The 12,397-nt window shown below is 42.3% G+C and overlaps 1 protein-coding gene across 2 annotated transcripts in view; it reads left to right on the top strand.

Moving 5' to 3' along the window:
* The first annotated feature begins 257 nt into the window (after window positions 1–257).
* mkrn4 (makorin, ring finger protein, 4) overlaps window positions 258–12,397 on the top strand; it is a 35,129-nt gene continuing 22,989 nt past the window's right edge. The window contains exon 1 of one of the 2 annotated variants that reach the window (XM_072563288.1): window positions 258–390. In XM_072563288.1, coding sequence (XP_072419389.1) covers window positions 338–390 — 53 coding nt within the window. In that variant the 5' untranslated portion in view covers window positions 258–337. Of the gene's footprint in view, window positions 391–447; window positions 530–12,397 lie in introns of those variants that run through there. The other variant, XM_072563289.1, reaches the window with a different exon arrangement.

Below are 12,397 nucleotides of genomic sequence, written 5' to 3'. Positions count from 1 at the left end.
CCAAACACAGAGCAGGTACAGTGTTGTCTATGCAGCCTATCGTACTGCCAGATCCAGTTTAATGCCTGATACAGCTCAGTAAACAGAGCAATGATGCCAGACCTGCCTAGTTGCTTCAGCGCTCTGTTCTCTCCATTTTTCCTGAATTGGCGCCCTCTCTCTTTCTGATTGGTGGATTGTGTGGGTTGGGGGGGGGCGGGAAAGGCGAGGTCGGGTCAATGATTGGTCAGCGGCGGGGAACGGGGCGGGTCCCGATCCGGAGCCGTTGATAAAAGGGGCCCCCCCACGCGGGGGTGGGGGAGGGAGTTAACCGGGACCAGGAGCCTCCGGCAGCGGGATGGCCGAAGCTGGGGCGGGCAGCGCTCCGCGTCGGAGGCGGATCCTGTGCAGGTGAGGGACGGCTAAGGCTCTGAACCCACCGCACACCTTTCCTTTCCCTCCCTCCGCCCGCCCCGTGGGGGGGGGAGAGAGCGCGCGCGAGTGAGAGCGAAAACACTTCGAGGGAAATTCCGTTGGTGCCCAAGTGACGGTTGGTGCGCGCGATGGCCGCGCGGCGCTGGCGTTCGTCTGAACCCCCCTCCCCCTGAGGGAGGGCGGGCGGGCGGCTGTGGACAATTCTCGGCCTTTTATCCACGGGCCCTCGGGAATCGGCGTCGTCCACCGTAATCTGAGTAAACTTGAGTCTCCTCGTGGTTCTGGTCAGCCGTCCGCGTCCCATCGGCCGCTTCATTAGTTCTTTCTGACTTTGTGTTGTCCAGCGCGGTGTTGTGGTGCCGGTGTTGGACTGGGCTGTACAAGTTCAAAATCACACAACACCAGGTTATAGTCCAACAGGTTTAATGGCGGGGTAGTTTACATTGTAGATCCCCACGCTTTTAAATCATCTGTGGCGGCGATGGACTTGAGCGTTTTTTTAAAATCGGGCTCCACGCTTTTTCCTTGTTTTTTAATGATTTATCCTGCAGTGAGGCTGGTGACGCAAACCCGCATAATAACTTTATTTTATATCGATGTGCGTTTTGAAGTTTTAAACTTGGACAGCATCTGTTCTCGCCAGTTGAGTTATTAGACGACCAGACTTTCAGTGTTGCAAGGTGGTGGCTTTTGTTTTCCTCTCTGTCTTGCCTTTCTGTTTGTACCTTCAAAGTAATGATTGGAAGGTGGCTAGTCAGCCCATGTCTGCTCCACTCCTCTGTAGCCCTTACAACCCTTGCTTGTAAACATTCATCTAATGTCCTTTTTGAGCGTGTCTCCACTGCGCATCCAGGCAAGTATTCCAGACCATATGTACTATTGTGATTAGTCTTTCTCACTTTGCGTTTGCTTCTTTAAAATTGTTTTCCAGTTCTCTTTTTTTTTCTCTTTATCTACTTTGTCCAGATCTCTTGTAATTTGGAAACTATCCAGTCTCCCTTAGGCCTTGCCACGACCTAAAGGTGCTTTTTCACCCCAGTTTTGAGCCTTAAGTATTCAGCTTTGTTACCTATCACAAACATTCATTCCTCTGTTAAAATTGGTTTCCAACCCCCTCTCTCTTGGGGTGCTTTGGATTTAAAAAAAAAATTAATGGGTTGTGGGGGTTCTGGCAAGGCTTGCTTTTTCTTTAACGTAGGGGCTTACAAGGCTATTTCTGCAGGTGGGAAGAGGGGAAGAGAGTAAAATGAAAGCTAGGCTATTGGGTTGCTTCTAATACTTTGGGTGCTAGTGGAAATGCCTCATAGTTTTTATGCAATTTCAAGAACATAGAACAATACAGACAGATGGGAAAGGGTGAAGAGGGGCAATGGGCTGAAAGAAAAGAGCCTCCTGCTGAAAGTCTACTTCTGGCCTCCCCATCTGTGAGAATTCTGCAAAGACCAGTTTAGAGTGCACTCCCAACCTAAAATGACCCAAGGTCACCATTGGTTTAACCTAACTCCTTATCCCAGTCCTGTTCACCAGCCCCTTTCCTGCTGATCATGAATTGAGATTGGCTGTTGTCTTTCTGACCCTAGTTCTGTTTTGTAACCAAAATGGCAAAGAATTAACTTTGTTGTTTAAACTTGCTGGGTGACATTTTAAAAAAAAGTTCAACTCTATTGATTTAAACGATCACGTTTTAGCATTTAATGAAGTTCATGTTTGCAGCAGTGGCAGTCCCTATCTTTGTGAAATTTGGTAATGAGCCCCCACCCAGAGAGAAATTAAAATGTATCTGCTCTGACTATCTCCCATCTTTCTCTTGTCGTTCTCCACCACCACTGCATTCAAGGACAGTTACAGCACCTGTTTTAAAACATTGCTGAGAGTCTTACTGACTTGAACAGACCTTCAAATGCAGGTTAAACACCCTTTGGCCTCAACACACTGGCATTTCTGCACATCCCGAGTACCTTAATTAGGATGCCTCAGAGAGGGTGCAGAATGTTTTCATTGGAACCAAGGATATAGGAAGGGAAAAGGTTGAGATTCCGAAGGGAGATTAGAGAGTTAGGCAGAAATTTAAAAAGGAGGTCCTCAAAGGTAGTAATATCTGGATTACTCCCAGTGCTATGAGCTAGTGAGGGCAGGAATAGGAGGATAGAGCAGATGAATGCATGGCTGAGGAGCTGGTGTATGGGAGAAGGATTCACATTTTTGGATCATTGGAATCTCTTTTGGAGTAGAAGAGACCTGTACAAGAAGGACAAATACCATCTAAATTGGAAGGGGAGATTTGCTAGAACTGCTTGGGAGGATTTAAACTAGTAAGGTTGGGGGTGGGACCCAGGGAGATAATGAGGAAAGAGATTGATCTGAGACGGGTACAGCTGAGAACAAAAGTGAGTCAAACAGTCAGGGCAGGCAGGGACAAGATAGGACTAATAAATTAAACTGCATTTATTTCAATGCAAGGGCCTAACAGGGAAGGCAGATGAACTCAGGCCATGCTTAGGAACATGGGACTGGGATATCATAGCAATTACGGAAACATGGCTCAGGGATGGGCAGGACTGGCAGCTTAATGTTCCAGGATACAAATGCTACAGGAAGGATAGAAAGGGAGGCAAGAGAGGAGGGTGAGTGGCATTTTTGATAATGGATAGCATTACAGCTGTGCTGAGGGAAGATATTCCAGGAAATACATCCAGGAAAGTTATTTGGGTGGAACTGAGAAATAAGAAAGGGATGATCACCTTATTGGGATTGTATTATAGACCCCTCAATAGTCAGAGGGAAATTGAGAAACAAACTTGCAAGGAGATCTCGGCTATCTGTAAGAATAATAGGTAGTTATGGTAGGGGATTTAACTTTCCAAACATAGACTGGGGCTGCCATAGTGTTAAAGGTTTAGATGGAGAGGAATTTCTTAAGTGTGTACAAAGCAATTTTCTGATTCAGTATGTGGATGTACCTACTAGAGAGAGTGCAAAACTGGACCTACTCTTGGGAAATAAGGCAGGGCAGGTGACTGAGGTGTCAGTGGGGGAGCGCTTTGGGGCCAGTGACCAGAATTCTATTTGTTTTAAAATAGTATAGAAAAGGATAGACCAGATCTAAAACTTGAAGTTCTAAATTGGAGAAAGGCCAATTTTGAGGGTATGAGGCTGATTGGAGACAGGTGTTCGCAGGTAAAGGGGCGGATAGAAAATGGGAAGCCTTCAGAAATGAGATAACAACAAAAATCCAGAGAAAGTATATTCCTGTCGGGATGAAAGGGAAGGCTGGTAGGTATAGAGAATGCTGGATGACTAAAGAAATTGAGGGTTTGGTTAAGAAAAAGAAGCAAGCATATGTCAGGTATAGACGGGATAGATGGAGTGAATCCTTAGAGTATAAAGAAAGTAGAAGTATACTTAAGAGGGAAATCAGGTGGGCAAAACGGGGACATGAGATAGCTTTTGCAAATAGAATTAAGGAGAATCCAAAGGGTTATTACAAATATATTAAGGACAAAAGGATAACTAGGGAGAGAATAGGGCCCCTCAAAGATCAGCAAGGCGGCTTTTGTGTGGAGCCACAGAAAATGGGGGAGATACTAAATGAATATTTTGCATCAGTATTTACTGTGGAAAAGGATATGGAAGATATAGACTGTAGGGAAAATGTCCAGATTACAAAGGAGGAAGTGCTGGATGTCTTGAAACGGTTAAAGGTGGATAAATCCCCAGGACCTGATCAGGTGTACCCGAGAACTCTGTGGGAAGCTAGAGAAGTGATTGCTGGGCCTCTTGCTGAGATATGTGTATCATCAATAGTCACAGGTGAGGTGCCGGAAGACTGGAGGTTGGCAAATGTGGTGCCACTATTTAAGAAGGTGGTAAAGACAAGCCTGGGAACTATAGACCAGTGAGCCTGACCTCGGTGGTGGGCAAGTTGTTGGAGGGAATCCTGAGGGACAGGGTGTACATGTATTTGGAAAGGCAAGGACTGATTCGGGATAGTCAACATGGCTTTGTGCGTGGGAAATCATGTCTCAAACTTGATTGAGCTTTTTGAACAAGTAACAAAGAAGATTGAGGGCAGAGCAGTAGATGTGATCTATATGGACTTCAGTCAGGCGTATGACAAGGGAGACTGATTAGCAAGGTTAGGTCTCATGAATTAAAGGGAGAACTAGCCATTTGGATACTGAACTGGCTCAAAGGTAGAAGACAGGGTGGTGGTGGTGGTGGTGGTGGAGGGTTGTTTTTCAGACTGGAGGCCTGTGACCAGTGGAGTGCCACAAGGATCGGTGCTGGGCCCTCTACTCTGTCATTTACATAAATGATTTGGATGCGAGCATAATAGGTACAGTTAGTAGGTTTGCAGATGACACCAAAATTCGAGGTGTACTGAACAGCGAAGAGGGTTAACTCCGATTACAACAGGATCTGGGCCAATGGGCTGAGAAGTGGCAGATGGAGTTTAATTCAGCCAAATGTGAGGTGCTGCATTTTGGGAAAGCAAACCTTAGCAGGACTTATACACTTAATGGTAAGGTCCTAGGAAGTGTTGCTGAACAAAGGGACCTTGGAGTGCAGGTTCATAGCTCCTTGAAAGTGGAGTCGCAGGTAGATAGGGTAGTGAAGGCGGCGTTTGGTATGCTTTCCTTTATTGGTCAGAGTATTGAGTACAGGAGTTGGGAGGTGATGTTGCGGCTAGGCTGGACATTGGTTAGGCCACTGTTGGAATATTGCTTGCAATTCTGGTCTCCTTCCTATCGGAAAGATGTTGTGAAACTTGAAAGGATTCAGAAAAGATTTGCAAGGATGTTGTCAAGGTTGGAGGATCTGAGCTACAGGGAGAGGCCTGACAGGCTGGGGCTGTTTACCCTGGGGTGTCGGGGGCTGATGGCTGACCTTATAGAGGTTTACAAAATTATGAGGGGGATGGATAGGATAAATAGACAAAGTATTTTCCCTGGGGTTGAGGAGTCCATAACGAGAGGGGAAAGATATAAAAGAAATCTAAGGGGCAACTTTTTCACGCAGAGGGTAGTACGTGTATGGAATGACCTGCCAGAGGATGTGGTGGAGGCTGGTATGATTGCAACATTTAAAAGGCATTTGGATGTGAATATGAATAGGAAGGGTTTGGAGGGATATGGGTCGGGTGCTGGCAGGTGGGATGAGGTTGGGTTGGGATATCTGATCGGCATGGACGGGTTGGACCGAAAAAGATCTGTTTCCATGCTGTACATCTCTGACTCTATAACTATGTTCTTTAATCCTAGGGTTATGAGTCCCATATTTCACAACTAAACTTTCTTAATAGTATTTTGATTAAAAGATCATTTCACAATGCATTTTCAGTCTACATTTATAATCAAATCTTGTCATTGAAAATTGGGAATCTGGTGATTCCTAATTGCATATCTTCACCATTTACTGAATTGTCAAGAACATGCCTTGTAAAAGGAACAGGTTGCTAAATGAAAAGTGGATCAAAAACACAAATTTGCAATTGTTTAGGGATTGCACAAACCTAAAAAAGGATAACTTGAGCTTTATTGCTAGTTTTAGTCTCTTGTCAAATTGTTGTTTAATGCTGCCATCTGTTTCTCATTGATTACAACTGTGCATGAAGTGTAAGCCTTTATTTTGGCACAGGTGACGCTGCTTTTAAATTTTTCTTCAATTTAATATGTCTTGCTCTGAAAAAGCTTTTTTTGTCAGCGCTCAAATGAAATCTTAACTTTTTTTTAATTGAAGAAACTGACAAGGTATTTATTATGACAATAACAACCATTCTCTGAATTTACAGACCAAGTTTCAAGTCCTGGAGAGGTGGTGTAAATAGTTGTCTGTCAAGTTGCCTGTCCTCATCTTAGTTGAGAGATTTGAGTCAAAAATAGCATTTCTACCTGGATACAAGGCTAATGGGTTTAATCTCTCCATGAGAGTAGGACCGAGGGTGCCATGTTTAACATCTGGCTGGCCTGTGACAATGTTATTCCTTTAGCAAAGTTAATTTGTCCTTGTTTTTTGAAGAGGAATTGCAAGAGGCAGAGGCTCCGATTTTTGTTTGGGATAAGGAACTTTAGTAATGACTAACAGATACTGACAAAGGCAACAATTGAAGAAAAGGCTTTTAGGTTTTCAAAAAAATCACGACAATAAAAGGGGAGTGGCCACTTCTCCCAGTTCAAGGTTTTTTCCTAGTTTGCTATTTGTTTTACCAAGCAGTTTGTTCGAAGCTGTTGGGGAACAAAGGTTCCCTGATCCAACAGATATTTCTGGCTGTTGCTCGTGTAAGATCCTGTATTTGAATTTACTTTTTTGCCAAGAGGTGTGTTTATGAGTATGTTGCAGGAAATTGGAACAGCTCCCTTATTAAGTTGCAGGGATATCATGTTGGTTGGGTTTCCAGATAGGTGTTATTTTAAATTCTGTTTCCTTTTGCTTGTATTTATTTCAGTAGTGTGTAAATAAATTCTGTTTTACTTCAAGCCAAGTGGTTTGATTAGCTGCATCACTCCTGGAATATCAGCCTATGTCTGCCAAAAACAACGAGAAAATTTAGGGTTTGTGCTGCCTTCTTGAAATTAGATTCCCTACAGTATGGAAACAGGCCCTTCAGCCCAACAAATCCACTCCGACCTTCAAAAGAGTATCCCACCCAGATCCATTCACCTACATTATATTTACCCCTGACTATGGGCAATTTTAGCATGGCCAATTAAACCTAACCTGCACATCTTTGGATTAGGAAACCCACGCAAACACTGGGAGAATGTGTAAACTCCACACAGACAGTCATCCAAGATGGGAATCAAACCCCGGTCCCTGCTGCTGTGAGGCATTTGAGGGGTTTTGGCCTGGTCCATAAGATTAGGTTGTCATCCAGGATTTATTCTGTGATTTCAATTTAGGGTTAGGGTTGTTGGACACCAAATGCAGTGAGTGATAGGTGTTAGTGTCTTCTGTTCTGGGTGTTGAATTTGATTGATTGGTTTAAACAGTGCTTGGTGTAGTAATGGCTCTGTCAGTCATGGAATTTTCTGGGGATGGAAGAAATGACTTTAGGGGTTTTACGAAAGGTGAACAAGGAAAAGCTGCTGAATTGGCAAAAAAACTGGAGTTAAAATTGCCTGTGTCTCTTGGGGAAAAAAAGATGTAGTTACTTACAGCAATAGCGCAACATTTAAATTTGCTGGAAATGCCATGAGAACCTCTTGGAAATGGCTAAACTTCAATTGAAGATGAAGCAGCTTGAATTAGAGGCGAAAGAAAGAGAAAAAGAAATGAAGCATTTTGAATTATGATTTTAAAGCATAAAGAAAAAGAGTTTGAACTTTAGAAGTTGGCACTTAGACAGGAAAGTTGCTTTAAAAAGATGGAGCTGACAGTGGAAGGTAAGCTTAGTGAGGATGAGCAAACCCATGATAGCCAAACGCTTGGTAGGGACCTTCTTGAACAAATTCAAGCATTGCCTATATTTGTTAAGAAGGATGTGGAAGCTTTTTTCATCTCATTTGAGAAGATGGCTAAACAAATGAAGTGCCAGTGACCATGTGGGTTTGTTTTTTGATACAAACAAAACTTGTGGGTAGAGCTAGTGAAGTATTTGCATTACTATCAGAGGATAGTAATGGGGAATATGAGGTGAAGAAAGTCATCTTAAATGTGTATGTGCTTCACCCAGAAGCTTACAGACAATGTTCCAGGAATCTAAGAATCTGGTCAAACTTCCATTGAGTTTGAAAGGATCAACAAAGTCATTTTGATTGGATAAGGACATTAAAAATACAGCAAACCTATGACTGTGTTAGAGAAACGATTATTTCGGAGTTCAGACATTTAATACTTGAGATAGTGAGAACTCTTGTGGAAGAGCAGAGAGCTAAAACTGCAAGATTAGCAGCTGAAATGGCTGAGGTGGTTCAGAAATCAAAGTTTGGCTTCCATCATAAATTTCTATCCGTAAGGGATAGAAATTGGGGAAAAGAGAAATCCTCACGTGGTAAGGGAAAGGTAGATCTTGGTGAATATCATAAGGATAACTTACTACAGGGTTAAAAGGAAACCCATGACTGGGAAAGAGAAGTTAAAAAGTTCCAGTGTTTTCACTGCTATAAAGTAGGCCGCATAAAATCAGTGTTGTTGAGCTAGGAAAAGCACAGTGATGATGGATGTAGGACAACTGGATAAGCCAGTGACTTTTGTTGAAGTGGTAATGGAAAGCACAGTGGAGGCTAAAAAGCTGCAGCAGAATGTACAACCTGGTCAGAGGTTGTTTAAGGAAGAAGTGCTAGATCCTCTTAAACCATATACCTGCAAAGGTAAAGTTTACTTGCATAAGCTGGGAACAGCGGGTTAAAAGGTTGAGAGACAGGATCGTGTCAATCTTAGATATTGAGAAATGAGAAGACATGTGCCTGTGAAGGACTCTTGCTGGAAAAATTGGTACTAAGTGGAATTCTTGGTGAGACAAGTGCTCAACTATGTAGAGTGAGGTAAGTGTCCAGTGAAAAATTGAAAAGTGGTGGTAGGAGTATTGGAAGAACTCTCAGCTCTTGGAATACAATTTGTCCTTGCTAACGATATAGCTAGGTCATAGGTAGGAGTGCTGCCCACTGTGGTTGAAAAGCCAGTGGAAAATCAGGTAACGGAGGTATTACAGGAAGCATATCCTGGGAGTTTTCCTGACTGTGGTAACGAGGTGATAAAAGTTGAAACAGGAGGAGAAATCAAAGTGTACAGAAAGTTGACGTGGAATTATCAGAAACCAAGTTTGATCAATTGCTTGAGACAAACCTGGAGCAGATGGATGACAAAGTAGAAATTAACAGCATTACAACAGACGAAAAACTGAAGCAATTGTGTGAAAAAGGCATACTTGGAAGAAGAATCTGAATGTCTCCCTGAGTGCTGTTATCTCAAATAATGTCTTAACAAGGAAATAGTGACCATCACATAATCAGGCAGATGACAAATGGGCTGATGTTGTTCATCAAGTCATGTTACCAGTGAGTTATAGAAAGGTGGTGTTGTGGGAAATATCAGTAGGTGGTTATTTAGGGATGAGAGAAACTCAAGCTAAAATACAAAAGGATTTTTACTGGCCTGGACTGCATAAGAATGCGGATGAATTTTGCCATACATGTCAGGTAATTGGAAAATCGCAGACAGTAATAAAACCTGTGCCTTTAATACCCATTCCTGCATTTGAGAGAGCTTTTACAGGAGTCTTAATTGACTGTTTAGGACCCCTAACTAAAACAAAACGTGGGAATCAGTATTTGTTAACAATAATGGATGTGCCCACTAGATTTCCAGAGGTCATTCCATTAAGCAATATCAAGGCTAAAAGGATTGTAGAAGAGTTACTCAAATTTTTCACTGGATATGGACTACCCACAGAGATCATCAGATCAAGGGTCAAATTTTTACATTTAAAATTATTCAAGGAAGTTATGGACCCCTTAGGAATAAAACAATTCAAATCTTTTGCGTACCATCCAAACTTGTAGGGAGTGCTAGAAAGGTGGCATCAGACATTAAAGACCACATTGAGGGCTTATAGTACAGAGTATCTAGCTGATTGGGATAAAGTAACTTAATTTTTGCCATCTGAGATGCAACAAATGAATCAACCAAATTCAATCCATTTGAATTAGTCTTTGGGCATGAGGTGAGATGACCAATAAAATTGATGAAGGAGAAATTGGTGAGTCAGAATTCAGAGACCGCATATTTGGACTATGTCAATTTTAGGGAACGGTTAAATACAGCAGGGAAGTTGGTGAGACAACATTTAAAAAATATCACAGTATACAATGAAATAGGAGGCAGACAAGAAATCAAACCTGCAATTTTGCTGTCTGAGATACAGTTCCAGTGATAGGTGAACCTTTAAATGCAAGGTTTAGTGGACTTATCAAGTCAAGGAGGTTGAGTGAGGTGAACTATTTGATAAGAACTTCAGACAGGGAAAAATGTGTCATGTGAATATGTTCAAAGGGTATTTTGATAGGGAAAGAAAGCAAAAGAAAATGTGTTATTGGTCACAACACCTGAAGAACCAAGTTCAGAGGATTCTGAATTATACACTCAAATTAGATTGTCCAATGAGGAAGATGTCAAAAACTGGGATAAATTGAGTTACCTTCCAGGGGAAAATCAAATGACCTGAAAGAGTTATTACTATCACATGGGAAGATGTGTGGAAATAAACTGAGAAATACTAATTTTAAATTATGCATTATATAGACATAGGAATTGCTTTTCTGATTGGGCACGATCCTTATAGACAACCCTCAAATTGGCACAGGTTCAAAGAGAGATTAAACACATTCTCCAAGTCGACATAATCGAAGTGAATTGCAGTGATTAGAGCTCACCCATAGTAATGGTGCCAAAACCATTACTACACAGAGCCTACACAGGACCATTGGGTACAATCTCAATCTCAGTTACAAAGTTGAATCTATGTTCAATTCCACATTTGGACGACTGTGTTTGAAAGGTGGGACAAGCAGCTTATGTTTCTAAGTTGGACTTGGAGGACACTGGCATGTGCCACAAAGACAATTTTTTTTTTGTCTTTTGTAATGCTGAGTGGAATGTATCAATTTAAATTTATGCCATATGAAATGAAAAATGTGCCAGTACCTTTCAAAGACGAACCAATAGTCCTTTCCTGGTTACCCAATTGTGTAGTTTATGTTGGTGATTTTTTTTTGTCCCACATGGAAGGAACATTTGCAACTTCAAGAATGAGGTAATGAGAGTCCAGACACTCTGTTCCTGTTAGGTTGAAAGGTTAGGCTGGCAGGTGTAGGGAATGCTGGATGACTGGAGAAATTGAGGTTTTAGTTAAGAAAAAGAAGGAAGCATATGTAAGACAGCAGAGATCAGGAGTATACTTTTAAGAAGGAAATCAGGAGGGCAAAGAGGGGTCATGAGAGTTTTTTGGCAAATAGGGTTAAAGAGAATCCATAGGGATTTTATAATTGCATTGAGGACAAAGGGGAACTAAGGAGAGAACAGGGCCCCTCAAAGATCAGCAAGGCAGCCTACGTGTGGAACTGCAAAAGATGAAGGTATTACTAAACGAGTATTTTGCATCAGTGTTTACTCTGCGGAAGGACATGGAAGATACAGAATGTGGGGCAATAGATGGTAACATCTTAAATTCTCCATATTACCGAGGAGGAAGCACTAGATGTACTAAAATGCGTGAAGGGGGATAAATCCCTAGGACCTGATCTGGTGTACCCTAGAACTCTGTGGGAAGCTAGGGAGGTGATTGCTAGGCTCCTTGCTGAGGTATTTGTCACCAGTAGTCACAGGTGAGGTGGTGGAAGACTGGAGATTGTCTACAGTGGTGCCACTATTTAAGAAAGGTGGTAAGAAAAAGCCAGAGGGGTATAAACAAGTGAACCTGACCTTAGTGGTGAGCAAGTAGTTGGAGGGATTCCTGAGGGACTGGGTTTACATGTATTTAGACAGGGAAGGACTGATCAGGGATAGTTTTTATTTGTTACTTCCTTCAAAGAGCATTGATGACAGAGCAGTGGACGTGATCTAAATGGACTTCAGTAAGTATTTGACAAGGTTACTCATGGTAGACTGGCTAGCAAGGTTAGCTCATCTGGAATACAGGGGCAACTAGCCATTTGGATGCAGAACTGGCTTGAAGGCAGAAGACAGACTGTGTGATGATGGAGGGTTATTTTTCAGACTGGAGGATTGTGACCAGTGGTGCCACAAGGATTAGTGCTAGGAACACTGCATTTCATCATTTCTGTAAATGATTTGGATGTGAACATAAGAGGTATAGTTAGTAAGTTTTGCAGATTACACCAAAATTTGGAGGTGTAGTGGACAGCGAAGGATAATGACTAAGGCGTTTAGTATGCTTTCCTCTATTGTCAGTATTGAGTATAGGAGTGAGAGGTCATTAGATTAGATTACTTAGTGTGGAAACAGGCCCTTCGGCCTAACACGTCCG

The sequence above is a fragment of the Chiloscyllium punctatum genome, chromosome 45, assembly GCF_047496795.1.
Source record: "Chiloscyllium punctatum isolate Juve2018m chromosome 45, sChiPun1.3, whole genome shotgun sequence".
Taxonomy (NCBI): domain Eukaryota; kingdom Metazoa; phylum Chordata; class Chondrichthyes; order Orectolobiformes; family Hemiscylliidae; genus Chiloscyllium; species Chiloscyllium punctatum.
Note: the sequence above shows the minus strand (reverse complement) of the source record. Positions and strands in the feature narration are given on the sequence as shown.